Source organism: Neomonachus schauinslandi, chromosome 6, assembly GCF_002201575.2.
Source record: "Neomonachus schauinslandi chromosome 6, ASM220157v2, whole genome shotgun sequence".
In the NCBI taxonomy this organism is placed as follows: Eukaryota; Metazoa; Chordata; class Mammalia; order Carnivora; family Phocidae; genus Neomonachus; species Neomonachus schauinslandi.
This window is the reverse complement of record NC_058408.1, coordinates 45006056-45030240: the sequence shown is the minus strand read 5'-3', so window position 1 is coordinate 45030240 and position 24185 is coordinate 45006056. Positions and strand designations below refer to the sequence as shown.

Below are 24185 nucleotides of genomic sequence, written 5' to 3'. Positions count from 1 at the left end.
TTGTCAGCTGAGCATAAGAACCTTGTAAGAGACAGGCAAATAATGCCAAATGACTGTTAAACTAATTTAAGTGCAAGCATAAGAATTTGATTTGGACGAGAGCCCGTCATTTTTCCTCATTGCCAAGTAGCCCCAACCCTGCACGGAGTATTACTGCTGGTCCAGCAGGTGGCACTCTTCCCCTTGTGCACTAGTACTAAACTAACACCTTGCCCAAGTACAAGGTAGTTTAGAGACTTGCCCTCAAAACCAGTAGAATCTGCTTATCTATGGCAATAATAGGTTACTGCTTTTACAAGGGCAACTGTGCTGGTTTGGTTTTTGTCACATCTGAAGATTGATACCTACACATCTAAATGCCCCTTTGGTTCTAGACTTTGTCATCCTTAGTTCTAAGCCTTTATTAGTTTCTCTTAAAATACTTGTACTTCTACTCTGTACCTAAGATACTGTGCAATGCTAGAGATCTATATTAAAAATTGTGATGATTCATGTTGGAAAATCACATTGACCCACACCTATATGGTCAATTAATCTACAAAAGAGGAGGAAAAAATATACAATGGGGAAAACACAGTCTTTTCAATAAATGGTATTGGGAAAACTGGACAGGTACATGCAAAAGAAGGAAAGTAGACCACTTTCTTGCACCATACCCAAAAATAAACTCCAAATGGATTAAAGACCTAAATGTGAGACCTGAAACCATATACTCCTAAGGAAAACATAGGCAGTAATGTCTTGGACATGGGCCTTAGCAACATATTTATGGCTATGTCTCTTCAGGCAAGGGAAACAAAAGCAAAAATAAACTATTGGGACTACAGCAAAAATAACCAAAGTAAAAAGCTTTTGCACAGCAAAAATAAGGAAGGAATCAACAAAAAAAGCAACCTATGAATGGGAGAAGATATTTGCAAATGATTTATTTGATAAGGAGTTAATGTCTAAAATATAGAAAAAACCTTACACAACTCAACACTAAAAAAATAATCAGATTAAAAAATGGTCACAGAATCTGAATAGACATTTTCCAAAGAAGATACACAGATGGCCAAAGGACACATGAAAAGGTGTTCAGCGGGGCGCCTCAGTGGCTCAGTCGTTAAGTATCTGCCTTTGGCTCAGATCGTGATCCCAGGGTCCTGGGATCGAGCCCCACATTGGGCTCCCTGCTCAGTGGGGACCCTGCTTCTCCCTCTCCCACTCCCCCTGCTTGTGTTCCCTCTCTCACTGTGTCTCTTTCTGTCAAATAAATAATTAAATCTTTAAAAAAAAAATTAAAATCAGAAATACCATATAATCCTATAATTCTCCTACTGGGTATTTACCCAGAGAAAATGAAAACACTAACTCCAAAAGATATATGCACCCCTATGTTTATTACAGCATTATTTACAATAGCAAAATTATGGAAGCAACCCAAGTATCCATTGATAGATGAATGGATAGATGATAGATAAATGGATAAAAAGATTTGGTATGTATATACAATGGAATATTACTCAGCTGTAAAAGAACAAGATCTTGCTATTTGTGACAACATGGGTGGACCTAGAGTTATTATGCTAAGTAAAATAAGTCAGACAGAGAAAGACAAATACCGTTTGATTTCACTTATATTGAGGAATCTAAAAACCAAAAGCAAGCAAACAGACAAAACCAAATTCTTAAATAGAACAAAGTGGTGGTTGCCAGAGAGGAGGTGGGTGGGGGGATAGAGAAATAGATAAAGGAAATTAAGAGGTACAAACTTCCACTTCTAAAATAAATAAATGACAGAAATGATACATATAGCATAGGGAATATAGTCGATAATATTGTAATAATGTTGTATGGTGACAGATGGTGATTACACTTATGGTGAACACTGATAATGAACAGACTTGTCAAATCAATATGTTGTATACCTGAAACTAATATAACATTGTATGCTAATTATATTTCAATTTAAAAAAGAGCATGTTGAAGAAAAGCAATGTTTCTCATTTAAAAAAAATCTGTCTTTTCTAATAAAAATTTCACACAGAAGCTCCTGAAACTTTCCCTCAAGAATCACTGATGAGAAGTTAGATTCCATCTTGTATATATTCTCTCTAGAAAAGATTTTATCCAGCTTAGTTTTCTGTAGATTGTATTATCAAACAGCTTTTTACATCTTTCAAAAATACAGTTAAAGTGGGACGCCTGGGTGGCTCAGTTGGTTAAGTGACTGCCTTCGGCTCAGGTCATGAGCCTGGAGTCCCGGGATCGAGTCCCGCATCGGGCTCCCTGCTCCGCGGGGAGTCTGCTTCGCCCTCTGACCCTCCTCCCTCTCATGCTCTCTGTTTCTCATTCTCTCTCTCAAATAAATAAATAAAATCTAAAAAAAAAAAAATACAGTTAAAGTATAATACTACAGTTCTTCCTTTTCAAAAGTACCCCGCCTCCTGGAAAGTGATTTGCCGATCATAAAATAAAGGTACTATAATAAGAATAAGAATCAAATGAACTAATGTTGGATACATTAAAAAACAGTTAATAAAACATCTTTTTATTTATTACTTCTTGTCATGCTAGCTTGCTAAATATGTGCCAGGCATATTAATATGTATTAAGTGCATTACATATATGATCACATTAAATTTTCACAGACATTCATTTTAAAGATAAGGAATATAAGGTAGTAGGGGCGCCTGGGTGGCTCAGTCGTTAAGTGTCTGTCTGCCTTAGGCTCAGCTCATGATCTCAGAGGCCTGGGATCGAGCCCCACATCAGGCTCCCTGCTCGGCGGGAAGCCTGCTTCTCCCTCTCCCATTCCCCCTGCTTGTGTTCCCTCTCTTGCTGTGTCTCTCTCTTTCAAATAAATAATAAAATCTTAAAAAAATAAAAGGAATATAAGGTAGAAAATTTATTTTCCCCAATCATGAAACAAGTCAGTATCGGAATGACCGCTGGGGCTTCTAAAACTTACACCCCTGAGAAAAACAGAACATATCAGATTATTGCAACAATCTTGCAAGTAAGTGAAGGAGCTTATTAAAAAAATTCATAAAATGACTTTCAATAGTTAAGCTACAACAGTCTATAAGAGATATTGTTGATAAGGTTAGGCATTCTTCAGAAACTATACAAAGAGAAAAGAGACGGGAGTGTTTTGTTTTAAGATTTTATTTATCTGTCAGAGAGAACACAAGCAGGGGGAAGTGACAGGCAGAGGGAGAAGCAGGCTCCCCGCTGAGCAGGGAGCCCGATGGGGGACTCTATCCCAGAACCCTGGGATCATGACCTGAGCCCAAGGCAGACGCTTAACCAACTGAGCCACCCAGGTGTTCCGAGAGAAGGGAGTGTTAAGGGAAGATTGGAGGGTACTAGAGACAAATGTAATTGATTTTACAATTTGTATATGGTTAGCCAATCTTCAAAGAAGATTATTGAATAAAGAACGTATGGAAATACATTTTAAGAAGCAAAATGTGTTTAATTTGCAATGTGTGTTAGAGTAAACGGGTCAATGTCTTTAATATATATAAAGTTCTTCCAAATCAATAAGAATAAGAAGTCAATATGTTCGGGGGAAATCGGAGGGGTAGACGAACCATGAGAGACGATGGACTCTGAAAAACAAACTGAGGGTTCTAGAGGGGAGGGGGGTGGGAGGATGGGTTAGCCTGGTGGTGGGTATTGAGGAGGGCACATTCTGCATGGAGCACTGGATGTTATGCACAAACAATGAATCATGGAACACTATATCTAAAACTAATGATGTAATGTATGGGGATTAACATAAGAATAAAAAATAAAATTAAAAAAAAAAGAATACTGGAAAGAGCAAAAAAAAAAAAAAAGAAGTCAATATGTTACAGAACCTGGACTGGATCGCCCGACGGAAGAACCAAGCGGCACCTGGAGATCTTTTATTTAATGCCGGCGGGCTCAGAGGAGAGTGGTCTCCAAAGGTCTGAGCCCCAAGCACAAACAAAGGGGGCAATTTATACACTTCTACTTCTGCATACTTGGCACTTTTGGCACGTGCGTGAAGTGGGGCAGGGAGAAGAACCCGGATTGGTGCGTGCAGGAAGCAGAGCAGGGAGAAAAGCCTGGAAGAGCCCCGGGGCAAGGACTGGGACTCTCTCACTGGCTCGGTCAGCCAATTAGGACACAGATTTTCCTTATCATTCCTCCCTTTGATGCCCCTTTAAACATCTAGTTTAGAGGGCATCATTCTGTTTGACTCTGAGGGTTGACTGCAAGGCTTAGGGTGAACATGGACTTAATCATAAACTTAACAGCACACCAGGTAGCAGAAGACCAGGACTGACTGGGGCCAGGAAAACCATGGTGAAATGTGCTCAGGAGTAGACAGCAGAGGGCCAGTAAAAGTGGGATCTATGACCTTCGGTAGAAGCCTCTGGGGGAAAGTCCAGTCAGGAGAGGCAACAGTGTAGAGTCCAACTCCCAAGATGAGGGAAATCATGCCCATGAGAGCCAGGGACCACGGTGAGCAGGTGTCCATCAGTCAGTGGGGTCTCGTCAAAGGTGAAGCCGAAGTGGGTTTTGAAGTCTGGCTGGACTCTTCACTGGCACAGCTCCTCGTCCGAATGATGAGCTTCCTTCTTTCTTCCAATCTTTGACCCAAACTGAGTCACCTGTCTGGAAGGAGTGTACCTGAGATGCTAAGGAGATTGGGCCCCTCTCAAAGGTGTACTTTTATAATTTATTTAGGGTGGCCCCCAGGGCCTGAAGCTGCTCCTTTATCCCTTTATCTCCAACCTGATGCAAGTTTCCTGGAAGGCTTCCCAAGCATGGGGGAGGCCATCCATATATTAATTCGAATGGGGAGAAACCTGATGTCCCGGGCATGCAGCGGGCACGCAGGAGAGCTAGGGGTAGCAGATCCGGCCATGGAAGTTAGTCTCCTGACAAAACTTTGCTAAGGTTCCCTTGCGGGTGCGATTCATTCACTCTACTTCTCAGAGACCCCATCTCCTCTTGCCTTGGGTTCAGTCGGAGGCTAGTGTGTCCAGTGGGCTCAAAGGTTATCTGAGCCCTAAGCTTGGAGAGTATGTTTCGGCCCAGGAGAGGGATGGGACAATCAGGCAGGTAAAGGAATTCATGTCAGACCTTGTGGCCCCCGAGTTCACACTGGTAAGCCTGGCAAAAGGGCTGTTATATCGCCTGCGTCCCAGTGGCCCCAAGGATGGTCGCAGTCCTTTTGCTTAAAGGAGCCACTGGGGAGGTGACAACAGAGTGCTTGGCCCCAGTATCAACCATAAAAGTCACTGGTTGGCTCTCCACCTTCATTCTGACCATGGCCTCATGGGGGCCAAGGAGGAAAGAGCCCGGTCCCCCTCAGGCTGAGTCCATTTCTGCAAGGCCTATGAGGTCCTCCTCTCAGGGTTCTTCCTTGTAGCGGCTGGGCATTCTTTTTTCCAATGCCTTTTCTCTTTATAGTAGGCACATTTATCCCCTGCCAAGGGGGTTCTGCGTTCCCCCCCTTCAGTGGTTGGGGTCTCCCCACCTTTGTGTTATCCTTTTCTTTCAGGGCAGTGGTGAGGAGGCTGACTTTCTTTTCCATCTTTTTGTCGGCTTCCTGTTCAGCTGCGACCTACCTGTTCATGTAGACCTTATTGGCAATCTCTATTAGTTGGGTGATGTTCATCCGGCAAAACCCTCTAGTTTCTAAAGTTTTTTCCTGATGTCTGGGGTGGCCTGAGCCACGAAGGAGGTGTTTACCATCTGTTGGTTTTCCTGTGCTTCGGGGTCAAATGGAGTGTATATCCTGTAGGCTTCACATAGTCTTTCGTAGTAGTCCCTGGGGGACTCCCCTGGTTGTTGCGTGACCGAGGATACCTTAGTCACGTTCATGGGTTTCTTAGCTCCTACCCGGATTCCCCAGAGGAGGGCCTCCTGGTACCGGTGGATGTGGGCCTGTCCCTTGGTTGTGGTGAAGTCCCAAGCTGGGTGCTTTTCGGGTGCCGCTGTATTAGCCCAGGCAGCAGGGTTGATGACTCCCACTGGTGCGTGCTCTTCCAGGTACTGCCGTGCACCTTTAACTGTTGGCAGTCTTCCCAGGTTGGCTGATGAGTCTGGAAGAGGGATTCTATGAGGTCTACCATGGCGTGTGGTAGACGGTCTTGAGGTTATGTACAGGGGAGGCAGGTTCGGTTCAGCCTCGGATCTCTGGCTAGGATTTGTGGAGACTGGGGCTTTTGCTGATTTTCTTTAGGTCGCTTGGATGAGGCAATTAAGACCCTGGCCTGTCCCTGCCTATTGCAAGTGAATCACACCCAGGGGGAAGGGTCTGAGCAATTCCTAGCCAGGAGTCAATGTACAGAAACTGGTCAGGGTGTCCTGGTTCTCCTGTTATGACTCGCCATACTCGATGAGTCATTGGGACATCCAATGTCCCTTCTGAAGGCCACCTGACATCAAAGGTGGGCCATTCCAATTCACATAGGGTTCTCAACTTGCCGGGGTTCATCCTGACTCCATAGTCTCCCGAAAACCCCTTTCCCTGAACTTTGGGGCCGGTAAGCGGTGTGGAGTCTCCAGGTGATGTTGAGAGATTTGGTCAAGAGCTGTACAATGTCTGCCACAAATGCAGGTCCACTGTCACTATGGATTGTTAATGGCAGGCCGAACCGGGGCACGATCTCCCGCAAGAGGACTTTAGCTACTTCCCGGCTTTGCTCTGTCCTGGTCAGGAAGGCTTCGACCCACCCAGAGTATGTGCATACTGTTACTAGGAGATATTTGAACCCCTACTCGGGGGAACAACTGTGAAGTCTACCTCTAGATCTTCTTCAAAGGGGGTTGCTCCCATCCTCTGGACACCTGGCGGGGGCCGTGGTGCAGACCGAGCATTATTTTTTGTTCACTCATTGCTCGGCATAGTGCTGGCAGCTGACTGATGTTTTCTTGACTAGATGCCCTCCAGTTGCTGTTGGAACAAAGATGCGCCCATCTGGCATCATCCACCATCCCTTTTCAGTCAGCCATGGCCCATTCCTTTTCCTTTTTAGTGTTTAGGTTCTTTAGCTTCACAGAGCACCTTTCCCTGTCGTCTCTGGGTGGTGGGAGGTTGGGGTTAGTGTAACTGGGCGGGAGGGACTTTTTCCGGGGGTGTTAGGGCCATGGTGAGGGAAGGGGCTCTGTCCATGTCCTCACTGGCTGCGGTCTTGGCTGCCTCATCTACCAGATGATTTCCCTGCACTATGGGGTTGTCTCCTTTCTGGTGTCCTTTACAGTGCAGGATTGCTACTTCCTTTGGAAGCAGACGGCTTCGAGGAGTCTCAGTATCTCCTCCTTGTTCTTGATAGCTTTTCCTGCTGCAGTTAGGAGGCCCCTTTCCTTGTAGATGGCCCCATGTATATGTACAGTAGTGAAGGCGTACTGCATAACCCACTTTCCGGGCACCCTCCTGTAGGTAACTGCTGCCATCGCTGAACAGCGTGAGCTCTGATTCTTTACGGCTTGATCCCGCAGATCTGGACTGCTCGCGTAGACCTCTTCATCTACCTCAGAACAGTCACGGTCTGGTTCCTCCTCTTCCATGGGGAGAAGGGTTGCTGGATTTAATGTTCTGTTTCGAGGATGACCCACGGGTTTTCGGAGAGGAGCCCTTGGTATTGTGCTAGCCGAGAGTTGGAAAGGAAGTGGTGTCCCTGTGCATTCATGAGGGACACAACTGTATGAGGGACCTTGACCTTGAGTTCTTGCCCCAGGGTAAGTTTGTCCACCTCCTTGATGAGTAGGACTGTGACTGCCAGCACTCTGAGGCATGGTGGCCATCCCGCTGCCACGGGGTCCAGCTTCTTTGACAGGTAAGAAATTGGCCATTGCCAGGGTCCAACAGTCTGGGTGAGTAGCCCGAGCACTACTTTTTCTTTTTCAGTCCAGGCAGGGGGTTCTCGATCTGGTCCCCCTAAGAGATCATAAAGGGGTCTTGCTATTGCCGAGAACCCAGGGATCCAGATGCAGCAGAATCCTGCAGTCCCCAGGCATTCTTGTAGGTCCCTTTTTGTCTGGGGCTGTGGCAGGGAGACGATGATCCTTTTCCTCTCTGGCCCTAGTTCTCTTTAACCTTGGGTGAGGAGAAAACCAAGGTATCAAGCCTGTTGTTGGCAGATTTGTGCCTCTTCCATGAGGCTCGGTATCCCGAGTCTGACAGTTTTTTTCTGAGCCACTTAGGTGCCCCCGGGGGTTGCTTTTTAAACACACAGCTTCTGAGATATTCCCCCCATCCCACCCATTTTGATTCAGTGGGTATGCATAGGCCGGATAGTATTACACCCATGCTCATCACAACACCTGCCCTCCGTAATACCCATCACCTGGCTACCCCATACCCCAAATAGTTGCCTTTTTAACAAGGTCCTCCCAGATGACTCTTACAGAGAAGGTCTGGAAACAATGTCTAAGCCTTGCTGTTCAGAGTGCGGCCAGTGGACCAGCAGGATCTGTATGGCCTGGGGTATCTTGTTTAAATTGCCAATGTCAGCCCTATCCCAGACAGACAACCGGAATCTGCCTTTGAACAGTGTAGTAGCTTGGCTCTTGATCTGACGCCTTCTCTGTTTTCATTTTAGTGGGTTTCCTCCCCCGACTTCCTTGCCCCAGTCCTCTCCAGAAGAAGCAGTGTCCCCTACCTCTCCCTACCTGAGACCTGTTCCATCCCTGGGGGATGCTTGCCCCAACCTCCCACCACCCAGAGATGACAGGGAAAGGTGCTCTGTGAAGCTAAACCTAAACAGCTGGAGATCTTGCCTTGTTAGAGAAGGCCGACTTGACTCCCAGGTCCTCCGACCTCCACAATTTCCAGACCTCCAGGCCTGTCTCAGGATCTCAATTTTGGTTGCTCCACTTTGTCTCCATCAAGTGTGCTGAAGCATTTCACACACGACTGGGCTTAGGCAATCTGGCCAGACCTTCTTGAAATTTTTGATCATGGTCTCTAGAACCGTAGATTTACTCTGCCCTGACCCCATGGTGATGTCCCCGTGTGTGGTGGCGCAGAGACAGACAAGGGGGGTTGCCTCCTGAGATGAGAAGACCAATCAGATGCCTGTCTGGCCGTGTCCTGAAGGAGCTTAGGTGAGGCTTAGCCTTAGCGGTCTCAGCCTTGTGACTTATGATCGGAAACTATTCCGATGCCGACATAGACCGTATGCCATTCACCAAAGATTCACAGACGGGCCCACTCAGACTCCGGAGGCTTCTGGGGACCTTAAGGGTACCCGCCCGTGGAGTCACAGAATCTGTCCATTTGAGCAAGCCAGGTGGGACTGCACATTCTCTCATACATTCACACTCCAGAAGTTATTACATTACCTCCCTGGGAATCTCTACCTGTGAGACCTCTAAGAGGTCTCTGGGAGGTGATCAGGCTCCTCATCCACCCCAATGGGGGTGGGCCTATCTGGGTCCTGGGGCCACAGTCCTTACCGGAATCCGACATCGGGACCAGGTCCTCACCTGCCAAGTCTCCTCCGGTCCAGCGGAGCAGGGCTGGACTGAGGCGACCGACCAGGGCAGGAGACTGCTGAAAATGCCTTCTCCGTTAGGATCCCTCGTTCCATCACCGTCCCACCGTTGCCCCCAAACCAGTGGCAACAATGGGCCAGCAAGGTTGGGTTTCCCAGTCAGGGAACCAAATGTTACAGAACCTGGACCGGATTGCCCGATGGAAGAACCAAGCGGCACTCAGAGATCTTGGAGGACAGGAGGTTTATTTAATGCCAGCAGGCTCAAAGGAGAGTGGTCTCCAAAGGTCTGAGCCCCGAGCACAAAGGGGGCAATTTATACACTTCTACTTCCGCATACTTGGTACTTTTGGCACGTGTGTGAAGCGGGGCAGGGAGAAGAACCCGGAAGAGCCCCGGGGCAAGGACTGGGACTCTCTCACTGGCTCAGTTGGCCATCTTAGGACACAGATTTTCCTTCTCAAATAGCAAAACATAAAAATAGAAGAACAACCTATTCACAAGGGAACGTGTATACCCAAAAAGCCCATGAAAAAATAATCTTTCTCTTTAAGGATTTCAAAATCAAACCACAGAATGTGATACTTATTTTGACTCCTAAATTGCCAAATATTAAAATGAATAATGAGGGACGCCTGGTGGCTCAGTCGTTAAGCGTCTGCCTTTGGCTCAGGTCATGATCCCAGTGTCCTGGAATCCAGCCCCACATTGGGCTCCCTGCTCCGCGGGAAACCCGCTTCTCCCTCTTCCACTCTCCCACTTGTGTTCCTGCTCTCGCTATCTCTCTCTCTGTCAAATAAATAAATAAAATCTTCAAAATATAAAAATAAAAATAGGGGCGCCTGGGTGGCTCAGTCATTAGGCATCTGCCTTCGGCTCAGGTCATGATCCCAGGGTCCTGGGATCGAGCCCCGCATCTGGCTCCCGCTCAGTGGGAAGCCTGCTTCTCCCTCTCCTGCTCCCCCTGCTTGTGTTCCCTCGCTTGCTGTGTCTCTCACTATCAAATAAATAAATAAAATTTTTAAAAATAATAAAAAAATAAAAATAAATAAAAATAAAATGAATAATGAAATTAATGACAATAATTCAAAAAAAGATATGAAAATGTCCAATGTGACTGAGAAGTAGGGAAACAAGCAGGCATACATTGCTGGTAGGTAAGTGATTTAGGTTACATTTACACAATGAACTATCATTGACCTAGACTTACATATTTATTTAAATGAAATATTCCAAATGAAAAATCACAATAGAGATTACAGAATATATAAAGAGCATCACCTCATTTCGGTAACTAAGTAACTATAAATAAGTTTTTATTTAATTCTAAATTATAATTGCACATATGTTTCTATGTAAGTTTGTAGAAATCTATACCAAACTGGTGATTTTTATTTATCTAAAGATATTGACATTGTAAGATCAAGCCCCACCCGGGGCTTGGCGCTGAGCATGGAGCCTGCTTAAGATTCTCTCTCTCCCTCTGTCCGTCCCCCTCCCCTTGCTCACGTGCACTCTCTCCTTCTATCTAAATAAATAAATAAATAAATTACAGATACTGACTTTGGGATCTGGATGATTCTCCCCCCTTTTTTCTTTTTGTTTGTCAATACTTTCTAATTTTTTATAGTAAAACCTGGATTATTTATGAAAATAAACAAAAGCAAGATTTAATATAAAAGTAGTAGCATCCGTGGTTAAGAGGATGAACTCTGGAGTTAGATAAACCCAGGTGACAGATGACCTTAGTTAAACTGCTTAAACTTATTCACCTTGATTCTTCTCATCTTTAAAATGGTGATAATAACAGTGCCTACTTCAGTCTGTTTTTGTGAAGATTAAATTGGATAACTGGTATAACCTACCATGTGTACTTATCATACAATCAAGTAATTACAGTCCTCCCACTCCTATATGACACAGCCGTACAAGGTATTTGGGGAAGTGCAAAGAAGTTTGAGATTGTCCATGCTCTGCAGGCAGTTAAATGCCCAAATAGACAGATGTCACTAACTCAAACGAAAACATGGCAAACAAGGGGTTCGTAGTTCTATGACAGGTAAGAGAATCCCAAAACACATGCTCATTCTACAGGTACTAGTACTAAATGTCTATTAATCTAATCTGCTCATTTAAAAAAGGTAATCTAAATGGGTGAATTTTATGGTATGTGAATTATATCTCGATTAAGATATTTAAAAAGGTAATCATTTTAGAATGTGCTATTTACCTGAAAGAAGTGGGGGGGGGCTGTTTTGGTTTTTTGGTTTTTTTTTTTGAGGTTTTATGTATTCATGAGAGAAAGAGGCAGAGGCAATGGGAGAAGCAGGCTCCCCGCGGAGCAGGGAGCCCGACACAGAACTCAATCCCAGCACTCTGGGATCAGGACCTGAGCCAAAGGCAGATGCTTAACTAACTGAGCCACCCAGCTGCCCCCCCACCTTTTTTTTAGATAGAGGGTGAGAGCACACTGGGGCTGGGGGAGCAAAGGGAAAGGGAGAGGGAGAAAGAATCTTAAGCAGGCTCCACGCTCAGCACTGAGCCCCACGCAGAGCTAGATCTCACAATCCTGAGATTATGACCTGAAATCAAGAGTTGGACACCTAACTGACTGAGCCACCCAGGCGCCCCCGAGAAAGAAGTGGTCCTAAGAGTATTTTAAAATGAAATACATTGATAGAATACAAAAACTAACTTTGCATAGGAAGTTCTCTAAACTAGCTGATTTGAATCATATGAAGTTGAATCTGTTTCATAAAGTTATTGAATTGCTTGGAGACTCATTTTTAGCGTGTGATTAATAAAATGATGCCCACATAGGATTTGCGAATATTAAATACTGTGACTAAAATAATGGATTCCTTATTTTTTCCTGTAAACCAGTTGGAGGAAAGGAGCTTTATTTGGGGGGAAAAAATGGGAGCAGAAGTTCTTTCTTAATGTAATATCAGTGATTTTCAAGTTCTAATTAAGATTAAACTTTCTCTAGAAAATTGCTTCCTTGACCACTCTTGTTGTTACTGAAATAACAATCCGAGCTTCCATTTACTGAATACTTACTATGTTCCTGGGAATATGTTAAGTGTTTCACAGACCTGATCAAATGTAATTTTGACAACAGCACAGGAGGTAACTGTTACCAACTCCATTTAACAGATAAAGAGACTGAAACAAGTAAGTTAGGCAATTTGACCAGGTCACATGGCTAAGTTATCAGGTTAGGATCTGAAGCTGAAAGTGGGGTTACAAAGCTTGTTGATACTACACACATAAGAATCCTTCCTTGTACGTTGCTCCAACTGTGAGTGCTACAAATGAGTTAAGAATGGGCGCCTGGGTGGCTCAGTTGGTTAAGCAACTGCCTTCGGCTCAGGTCATGATCCTGGAGTCCCTGGATCGAGTCCCGCATCGGGCTCCCTGCTCAGCAGGGAGCCTGCTTCTTCCTCTGACCCTCCCCCCTCTCATGTGCTCTCTCTCTCTCTCATTCTCTCTGTCTCAAATAAATAAATAAAATCTTTAAAAAAAAAAATGAGTTAAGAATGAGAGATGAGAATAATTAGTCTTTTCTCAGATTGTTTCCAAACAAGAGGTGACAAGCCAAAACTATCCTCTGCCAGAAGATCCAAATTAGTTTTCTTCAATAACAATAACAGCATTCTGAGGCACAACTTTTGCAATTTATTTTTTTAAAGATTTTATCTTTTATTTATTTGACAGAGAGAGACACAGCGAGAGAGGGAACACAAGCAGGAGGAGTGGGAGAGGGAGAAGCAGACCTCCCCACTGAGCAGGGAGCCCCATGCGGGGCTCGATCCCAGGACCCTGGGATCATGACCTGAGCCAAAGGCAGACCCTTAATGACTGAGCCACCCAGGCACCCCACAACTTTTGCAATTTATATAATGATACTACTCTGAGAAGATATACTTCTTTTTTAAAAAAATATATGTATTTATTTATTTATTTGAGAGAGTGAGAGAGAGAGAGAGAGAGAGAGCATGAGCAGGGGAGGAGGAGAGGGAGAGGGACAAGCAGACTCCACGCAGAGCACAGAGCCCAAAGCCCAACCTGGGGCTCCATCCCAGGACCCCGAGACCACGACCTTAGCCGAAATCAAGAGACAAACACTTAACCTACTGAGCCACCCAGGTGCCCCAAGATATATAATTCTAAGAGCTAACTAGAATATTGAGAAAAGAGTTGAACATTGAAGACTTTAAATCATTGAGTAGCTACCTGGAAATGCTCTTTATTCATCGAGATTCACAGCTTTCATTAAGTCCAGATCCGATATTTTATATTTCATCCATTCACTCATTCAGTGTTTTTTTATTGAGCATCTATGTGCCAGATGCTGTTCTAGGCATTTGAGATATATCAGAGAACGCAATGAACAAAAATCCCTGCCCTTAAAAAAAAAAAAAAGAAAATGAATAATTAAAAAAACAAACAAACAAGAAACATCAACAAAGAAAATCCCCAACCTTATGGAGTTTCCATTTCAGTGGGGACAGATAAAGGAACATACCAGATGATGCTAAGTGATATGAATAGAAATAATGAAGGGAAAGGAGTGGGACAGACATGAGGGCCAGTGTATAAACAGGGGGTAAAAAAAAAAAACCTCTTTTGAGGTGTTAGCATTTAAGAGGAGATTTGAATGAAATAAGAGACAGAGAGTGCACCACGTGAATATCTGAGGGAAGACCATCCTAGGCTAAGCAAGAGCACATGCAAAGGTGTGTCCTAGAAGAGCAAAAAGGCCAGTGGGGCTGGGACAGAGAGCAAGGGGGAGAGTGGTGGTAGATGAGGACACAGAGGACGTGGGGCCTAGTGTCAATGATAGACTGGGGCTTACCAGTTAGGAGGCTAGTGTAATTATCCAGGTGAGAAATGATGAGGGTGATAGCTGGGGAAGGGCTGAGAAATGGGTGGATACTGGATATATTTTCAAAGCAGAATGGAGAGGATTTTATTGATGGATTAGAGTGTAGGGTGAGAGAGATTGGGTGTGAGGTGTGAGAAATCTTGGCATTAAAATGCTAGTTAATTAACTTTTGAGGGCAAAGCCTTCCAAGTCCTTTTCAGGCCTGGTTCTTGTGTGTACAGACCATTTGACCCTGGAGGTTAAGTCAATAGGAGTCACTAAAAATCTGATTACTAAGAATAGGAAGAAATGCGTGGTGACCCTTCTGCCCCAGTTGAGTGTTATTTGGGAGAGGCAGCCAAGCTAAATAGTGGTTGTGGGAAAAATAATAGATGCCCTTTCTAATGAACTATTTCCAGTTTGTCAAAGGGAAGAACTGGACCTAAAGGTGTTAAGAACAGACTTTGACGGGCGTCTTCAGAAGTTTCAGGACTGGCAACATATTGCAGGACCCAGGTTTAGGTTTTCCCTGTTTTTCTATTTCTCCCTTTCTTTCTTCCCCTTCATTTCCCACCCCCTCCTTGGCCCTACTTCATGGCTGCAGGAAGGTACAGTTTACTGTCGGTTCTCAAACTTCAGCAGGCACCAGAACTACCTGGCATGCCTGTGAAAACAGTTTGCGGGGCCCCACTCCTGGAGTTTCTAATTGGGGTGCAGTGTGTGTGTGTGCGCACGCGCGCACACGTACAAGTGTAGAGGGGTATAGACGGGTGGGGGTGCTGCAATTTTGCATTTCTAACAAGTTCTCAGGTGATGGTTGGGAAGTGCTGTTTCTTGTACCCGGAGGGCGTGCAAAGCAATGGGGTCTTGAATTCCACCTCGTGGCTTGTCAGTGGAGAAGGTTCCAGCTCACAGAGGTTTACAGTCACTAAGGGAAATTGTCCACTTACCCAAAGGTGTTTCTCGGCTGCCCATAACCGGTGAGAAGAAGAGGCAAAATGGCAACAAGGAGAAGGAATGAGCGGGAAATCTTTCCAGACTGGACATCCCCTCGGAGCTCCCCAGTGAAGCGAGGGCGGGAAGACAGCCCCGGGCCAGCCCACAGATCCTCAGAGGGCGCGGACCTGGAGGAGGCGCCCCAGAAGGCGGCGCCTCTCGGAGGAAGTTTGTCCTTTAACCGCAGAGCCGGGCTCGCCGTCGCAGCCACCTCCAGGAGCGAGCGGCGGGCGCCGACGGCAGCTCTGAGCGCCGCCCCGGGAGCACCGCCCGCACCGCCCGCACCGCCGCCATGGGCGGCGCGGCCTCCAGCCTGCTGGACGAGGGCAAGTGCACCTACATCCGAGGTACGCGCGCCGTGGGGGGGCTTCCGGGGAGCGCCGCGCCCGCCGGGGGGCCTGCACAGGTGCGCCGACCCTGGCCCCCGAGGGCGCGTGCAGAGCGGGTGTCCGCCCCGCCCTCCACCTGCGGCGCGCAACCTGCGGGCGCGGGGACCTCGGGGGCCCAAGGGCCCCTCGCCCGGCCAGCTTTCTCCTGCCGCCCCGGCCGCGGGCTCGGGCGAGGCTGCGCTTGGGCCGGGGGCCAGCGGGCGGGGGACGCTCTGGGAAGTGCGGCGGCGCGGTTGCGGGAGGCAGGTGCAGGCCGCGGGGTGGGGGACGCGACCTCGTTTTGTCCGCTCAGCCCGCCTGGGGGTCTGTTCAGGCCCGGGCCAGAAACACGCTTGCTCTCCCCTAAGTTCTGAGCTCTTTCTGAAGAGAGCCGCGGGGATATCCCTCGTTTATGGAGACTTCCCGGGGGATTCCCGGCCTATAAAGCAGAATTTCCCTCCTGGTAACGTTGGCCTGGTTTTGTAAAACGAGGTATCGGCCACAGCTTCACTTGAACTTTCAGATCACTTGTGGGATGATTTCATCAGAGGCAGAAAGGACCGTGTCATTACGCTCCCAAGTTGTACGGTTCCTTTCCCTCTCTGGAAGGGGGGGGGGGAGGCAAAAGAGGAACATTGGCATATTTTGTAACACTTGCTAAAGTTATAGATGGAGAGAAACTCAGTTGGGGAGATTTCCAGAGATATAGTGACTCATTAGAGAGTGTGAGGCAGAAAAAACAACAAAAAAACCCAAACTGAATTGAAACTGCGGAAAATCATGACTCTCCTGGGTATATTTGGCGCCTGTCTCTTCCTCCCCGGCAACCTTGCCCACAACCACTACCTAACATTTGGTTATCTTGTGAATTTAGTAATTTTCTGGCTTTAGAAATACCTTCTAAACTAGGTATCGAACTGTAAGTTTTACCCTAATTCTGTAAAGAAATGGTTAAGTTCTTCCTGATTACGTTCCTTTTCTCTTTCTGGCCCCTGAATCTTTCCTAAAAGGAAAGCGTTTATTTAGTGTCCTTATTCCATATTTGTTTTCAGTCACCATAACATTTATAACCATTTTAAAAGGATATCAAATCAGGGCACTTGAGAGCAATGTAATTGACTTTCCAGATTCTTCCTCCTGCTCTGGTACTTCTGGAGGAAGGATCATCAACAACCCATTCTGTCAGGGGATGCAACTTGGTCAAGTATTCCTTTGCTGTCGTTTATTTAACATGGGAGAAAGATGGATGACTTATTTATATTAGTAAAACAGCTAAACTAAGGCTGTCTCAAGTCTTACAAATTTGGCTATGTGCTTGTTTTCACCAGCGTGTAAGGGACTGACACAATTGTAGGAGAACACAGTGAGAAGGGGTTTGCATTTAGTTATTGGCAAAATATGTTTATGCCATTTCTTTTATAAGACTTTATTTCACTGCAAAGCTTAAAAACACCTAAAGTTGAATCATGGCCATCTATAATAGTCAGTGGAAGTCCAGCAATGTAAGGGATTAAGGTTCTCGAAGACTTCTTCGTAGTCCTGACCATTGTTGCTGCTGGTGCAAGCATTGTATTCACGTGAAAAAACGTGTTACTTTTTATTTTATTGTGAGGTTAAATTATTACACATACGAAAGTATGAGATGGCTACTGCACAGGAAGGACTTGGAATGAATACGTTCTGAATGAATAAAACTATAGCATATTGTCTAACAGTCATTGCATCCACAAATCCTGTTCGATTTTATCTCGTAATTCTTTGGGAGGGCACTTTCAAGGTATGTACAGGCAGAGGGAAGAGAAGAGTTAAAGTTAGAATACCTCCAGAGAAAATGAGACGTTGCCTCATTTGAGAATACTCGTCTTGCCAAAGGAGAAAAGAGCATTGGAAAAATGCATGGCGTTGTGAATTGCTAGTGCATGAGCACATGAAGGTCATGGGGCTGTGATTTCCTGATGGTTTTGAAGCCCCAGATCCCTGGGAAAAAAAAAACAGAAAACAAAAAACAAACAAACCATAACCCTATCTTATTTGCCTTGCCCATCATTTAGCCCATGCATATTCTCAAGTTTTGATCTAATTGTATGCAGAACAATTGAAAATATGACAGTAAAGTTTAAATACAATTTCATGGCCTGTTTCTCATAAAGTAGCTGCCAGTGAAATATTATAGATTTGAAAGCTCCTAGAGCTGATTCAATAACTTTCCTTCAAGCTTGATAAACTTTGCTAACATATGGAGAATAACTAGTCAGTATATTTGGAGTGAGTTTTGTTAACTTAATCTTGTATGTGTTATAAGCAGCTGTACTTCTGGTATGCTAATGAGTCTGAATCAGCATTTACTTTTAGACAAATCATTTAACAGCTGCTGTTCAGTTTGTGTGCATCGAAACTTTGTTGATAATCATGTTCATCACATGGATGTTTCGAAAATACATCATTTCATAGGATTTAGTAAATTTCTAGGTAAAAGAATATCAGAAGTATTAAGGAGTTACTTCATTTCTAAAGGTATTTTGAAAATTACTACCACACTTTTCTTACCACAGAATAAATTTTTAGTATTGCTTCTAGAAACTTTCAGTAACTTCCTTGATAAAGATGTTTCAATTAAGAAATAATACTAAGACTTCCTTGTGATCGTATGGACAGTGTCATCTGTTTTAGCCTTCAGTGATGCTTTTAGCACCGACCTAAGAGGGTCTTCTTTTAATGAGAAGGAAAGCTCATCTAATCCAGGCATCGGTGACAAATTTCGGGCACTTTTCTCTCTCTATGCTGGGTTTTCTTTTACTTTTTAAACTTTGATATGCAAAAAAGTGAACTATAGCTTCAGAGCACACAATGTCTTCCTGTTTGAGCAATAATTGTCTTTCCTTTTTTTTTTTTTTAAAGATTTTATTTATTTGACAGAGAGAGACACAGCTAGAGAGGGAACACAAGCAGGGGGAGTGGAGAGGGAGAAGCAGGCTTCCGCAGAGCAGGGAGCCTGATGCGGGGCTCGATCCCAGGACCCTGGGATCATGACCTGAGCCGAAGGCAGACGCTTAACGACTGAGCCACCCAGGCGCCCCAGTCTTTCCTTTTTTTCAAATTGCCATTGGATTGTTAATGAATCAAAAGAAAAATGAACCTGAAAACTCCCCCCACATAAGTCCTGTGGAAGGTCAGAAGAGTACTATGAAATCAGTGCTGTAGCTGCGAACTGTGGCTTAACACAGGTCTGGGTGGGGACTGGTGGACTGTTCTTTTCCTCGACTTACTATTGCAGTCGGTCATACTTTTCCTGTGAGGGCCCAGTGGCTTCCAGTGAAATGCTCATCGGAGATCTGATGCTTATAAAGTAGGAAATGAATTTCGGCTTAAAAACAACATGTATTTGTCTTAGGGAGATTTTCTCATATTGATACTGAAAGGGTGAACTTAGGTGGCTGTATATGAAATTTGTACTGTGAACAGAAGATAGGGAGAACTGTACATGTTTGCAGTCTACTTAATCTAGATGTGTACTATTCCACACATTTGTTTATTCTTCAGTCACGATTTGTTGGTAGGAGATGGGCATAAGAACTGGGCTGATTTATAAGGATAATTATGACAATGTAATCTGAGAGTCCAATTTATCTGGCTAAAAATGGCAGTATATCATAATGGGAAGTTAGAATATGGAGTGTGGTAGGCACAGTTGGATGTCAACCCAACATCCTTTCCCCATTCCTCTTTCAACCAGAAGCCCAATTTTGTTTGGGTCTTGAACTTCCTTTATGCAAAGCTTTCAGAGAAGCTCACCCCACTTAACAGCTTTTGTGGGGTGGGTACTGATCGGTCCATGCCTGTCATGGTGGTATGTTCTCCTTGCCAGTGATTATACAAGGCATGGGGTTGTGATGCATTCTGGCCAGTGAGGCTTGGAGGAAAGTTTGCTAGAAGCTTCTAAGAAAGTTCTCTTCCCTTTCAAAAAGGAGACAAAGGGTAGAGACATATTCTTCTTCCCCTTCTTCTTTTGGACTTTATGGCATCTGGATGTGATGCATGGAACTACTGAGTAGGAAGGGAGCTAGGTCAAAGACACAGCCAACACTGGGGCGTTGCCAGGCCAACGGAGTCTCAGAGACGAGAAGCTGGAGCCCTGGCACACCTCGCGCTGATTGCCTGCTGGTCCTACTCCTGAGTATTTCTTGTGTAGTATGCCAACTGCTCTTTGAGTTGGGGTGGTAGAGAGTGCTGGTTACCCCCCAATATCATTCTTCCCTGATTTTTTAAAAAGCTTTTTGTTTTGTTTCTGTTTTTTAGGGAGAGAGTGCACGTAAGTGGTGGGGGGTGGGCAGAACAGTGTGGAGCCTGACGCTGGGCTCAGTCTCAGGACCCTGAGATCATGACCTGAGCTAAAATCAGGAGTTGGATGCTTCACCGACCGAGCCACCCAGGCGCCCCTGAGGTGTCCTTTTAAGATGGAGTTCATGCAGAGTAAAGTAAGTGGACAGAAGGAGTCTAGGTTCCTGAAGACTTCTTGTAGTAAACCTCCATACCGCACTGACCTACTTACTTCTGGACCTTAGTAAGAGAGAAATAAAGTACTATCTTATTTAAGCCAGTGTTACCTGTGTTATTATTATCCACAGACAAATCTTATTCTAATACAGTTGTCTTCTGTGCTTGTGTCCCGAAGTGTCATAACCAGCACACTAAGAGCGCCTTATTGTGTCCCCTTTAAGAAAAATTAGTCAAAAGAAAGTAGGAGGTGGGTAAAGATTATGCCATTAGTATCTGTCTTAGTTCTTAATTTGTAGAAACGAATGGATTCTCCTGGGAAGTGAGGAATTGCAGCTCCCCAGGTAGGAATAGCAGGGATGGGAGAAAGAAGGAGAGGACTCAGTGTAAATAACACACAAATGTATATTGATCACATTATTTTTTAAAAAAGGTTTTAGTTATTCATTTGAGAGAGAGAGCACGAGTGAGCAAGCGAGAGAGCACAGTGGTAGAGAGAAAGGGAGAAGTGGGCTCCCCCGCTGAGCAGGGAGCCCGACACAGGATTCGAACCCAGGACCCCAGGACCATGACCTGAGCCAAAGGCAGATGCTTAACCAACTGAGCCACCCAGGCGCCCCTACTGATCACATTATATTTTGATTAAAAATAATGCCATTAAGCATTCCGAACCACGGGTGAAGCTAGCAGGAGTTTCTGATTAGGAAAACTATTGCAGACTGGTAATTTCTAGTGGCAACAAGAACTTTCTACTACCTTCAGTCTTTGTGAATGGAAGCTAAGACTTTGGGAATTTAGTGTGAATTGAGAGTTTCTTAGACTCCTCAAAAATAAACAAACATAGACTGAGACAAATTAACATTTTTCCCTATGTTTGTGGAAGAAAGAGTGACCTTCCGTCCTGGGTTGCAGTTCATGCCTTGATGAACCTCATTGAGACAGACACTGAATCAAGATCTGGTCTCCATGAAACACTTCTTTTTTTTCTGTGGACGTTGGCTGTGAGAGGACCACATCATCAATGGTGCTTTAGTAATAGTAATTCCTAAAATGACAATAGTGATTCTTTTTATTATTTTATTTATTTTTGCTGGACTACTAAACTGATTGTAGTTTTACTCTATTGTCATCTTTGGGAAGGTCTGAACTGGGTTCCCAGGTAGAAAGTGCAACAACAGGAACTCAATTTGTAATAGTTTTTAATCCAATTAAAATAAATGTACTGTGAAAATTTTACAAAATATTCAGTGTGAGTTATGGCAGTGAATTTTAATCTCCTAATCAGAATTTTTAATTTATCTGCTCAGTAAAGCTAGGTAACATCATTCTAAGAGAAAAGGTACATACAGCAATTTGCACTGGGAAATGGGAAATGAAGTCAGAAGTAAAGACAAAAGAATAAAAGAAAGCAATTCAGATGTTACAGTCTGTTTAAAGCACTTTAGAAAAACACAGGACATAAGAGCTAAAATTCTAACAGTTCCAAACACACACACACACACACACACATGCACAAACCCCAAATGCAATACAGATTTTCCCCTTTGAAACTGGAAAATCCATTTAAAAAAGAGACTAGCAAGTTGCTGCCAGTAAGAAAATGCAGGCCAACTTATAAAAGTGTTACTGCTGCTTCTCTTCTTATTTTTTTGTTTGGTAGACATATTTTTTCTCACTTCGAGGAGAAAAGATTTAGAGATATGAAAGCAATTAATTCAGTTTTGCAAATTGCAAGCTCTGGGACCCAAAGAAATTTATATTTCCATGCTTGATGTTATTTGGATATTGATGTCTATAGGACTAGAATATATTAGTAGTTTTAACTAGGAGGTCCTAAGCAATATGTGTGTGTGTGTGTGTGTGTGCGTGCGAAATGGTGGTTTTATTAAAGCACAGGGACAGGACCCGTGGACAGAAAGAGCTGCTGCCCTTAAGTGATTTCTTAAAAGCCCGTAGTGTGAAGGAATTTTGGAGGAAGAGTAAATGTCTCTATGCCAAACCATGTGGATTTTCTTTCTTCTTTTATTTTTTTATTTTTTAAGATTTTATTTATTTATTTGACAGAGAGAGACACAGCGAGAGAGGGAACACAAGCAGGGGGAGTGGGAGAGGGAGAAGCAGGCTTCTAGCCGAGCAGGGAGCCCGATGCGGGGCTCGATCCCAGGACCCAAGGATCATGACCTGAGCCGAAGGCAGACGCTTAACGATTGAGCCACCCAGGAGACCCTCTTTCTTCTTTTAAAACTATTTTTATCTTAACATAAAACACAGGTTCAGAAAACCACACAAAACAAATGTATAGCTTAGTGAATCACAATAAGGCAAATATCCTTGTGGCCATCACCCAGGTCAAGAAATGAAAAGGACTTCACTAGCCATTCCAGAAGCCTCCATGTACTCCATCCTAATCCTAAACCGCTTTGTTTCTCCCACAATAACCACTATTTTCAGTTATCTATCGCTGCCTAATAAATTACCACCAAAAGATACTGGCTCTTCAGACAATGGTATTTGCTCACAATTCTGCTATCTGCCCTGGGTTCAGCTGGGTGGTTCTACATCTTCTGTTTCACAGGTGGTCATTCCTGTGGCTACGCTCAGCTGGTGGATTGGCTGGTGGCCAGACTCAAATGGGAAGGCTTTCTTTCTCTCCAGGTGGCCTTTCTACATGGTCTTTCTTTCTCTCCAGGTGGCCTTTCTACATGGTCTCTCCTATAGGATGCTGGGCTTTTTAAATGATAGGTCAGGGTTTGCAAGAGTGCCACAGCTTCTAGAAGGCTCTTAAGGCTTAGGCCTGGAAGGCCAAGGGATTACTGTGCTACATTTTATTGGTTAAAGTAAGTCTTGGGTCCAGCCCAGATTCAAGAGGAGGGGACTGCACAAAGTCATGAATATCATGAGTTGTGCTTCATTAGGTAAGGGTTACCACCATAACAGACTACTACACCACTAATCTAGATTTGGAGTAATGACTTCCTTATATTTCCCTGGTGGTTTATCACCCATAAAGCATTTTTAAACACTATAGTCCTGGCCACTTAAAAAATACCTCTTTCAAGTTTCTTTTAATTTACAGGTTTCCCTTTTATCTCTTTTACTTGCAAATTATCTGTTGAAGGATCTGGACTGTTTGAATTTGCTCATGGTGCAGTTCGACACATTTCTTCTATATTTTGTACACATAGACAGAGTGATAGTGAAACTTGATCAGACTCAGGATTAATACTTTTGTCAAGAGTATAGGCTGTGATCTTCATTTGGAGGCACATAACATCTGGTTGTCCATTTTTATGATGTTAGCAGCCACTGATGCTCATTGCTGGGACCCATGAATTCACTGGGGGTTGAAAAAGTGGTGATATCCTAATTATGTCATTTTGTTTTCATCTATTAGCTGGAATAATTTTATAGAGTGGTACTTTTTTAATCTATAGTTTTGTTACCTCGTATTACAGTTCATAGAGGAAAGGCAAGATAAGAATTTTATCCTTTTGTTTACCATTTTCAAGATTATTTATTACTTTCCTGTCATTCCCCACAGGTGATCAATTAATTTAAAAAATACTATTGTGAACTCATGAATTCCACTGTAATTCTAATCTTTATTGAAGCTCAAATTTCCCATCATTGGGAATGAAAACCTCTTCAAGTTGGCTCCTGAGTCTTTTGCAATGACCCTAGCAGTATTTGATAGTTTCCTTGCCATCTGGTAGGTCAAGATGTTTTAGGCTCATCCTGTTTATATCCTACCTGGAATAAGCAATATCTATAAGAAGCCCTGATTTCTTTAGTGGGAAATGGTATTTCAAGATGACAGTTTGGGCCTAGGAAGGCTTATGGCAGTGACTGGGTTAGCCATTGTTTCTGGGCCTATTTAGTGGATAGAACTAGGAAAAAGTGTGTGTTTTCTGCACCATCTATATCTATATCCTATCTATCTATCCCTATCTATCTATCTATCTATCTATCTATCTATCTATCTATCTATCTATCTAT

General features: G+C 44.2%; 1 protein-coding gene across 1 annotated transcript in view; it reads left to right on the top strand.

The window, feature by feature from the left end:
• The first annotated feature begins 15526 nt into the window (after positions 1-15526).
• NIBAN1 (niban apoptosis regulator 1) overlaps positions 15527-24185 on the top strand; it is a 153061-nt gene continuing 144402 nt past the window's right edge. The window contains exon 1 of the mRNA XM_021682787.2: positions 15527-15674. Within this exon, the coding sequence (XP_021538462.1) occupies positions 15620-15674 (55 nt within the window). The 5' untranslated portion in view covers positions 15527-15619. The remainder of the gene's footprint in view (positions 15675-24185) is intronic.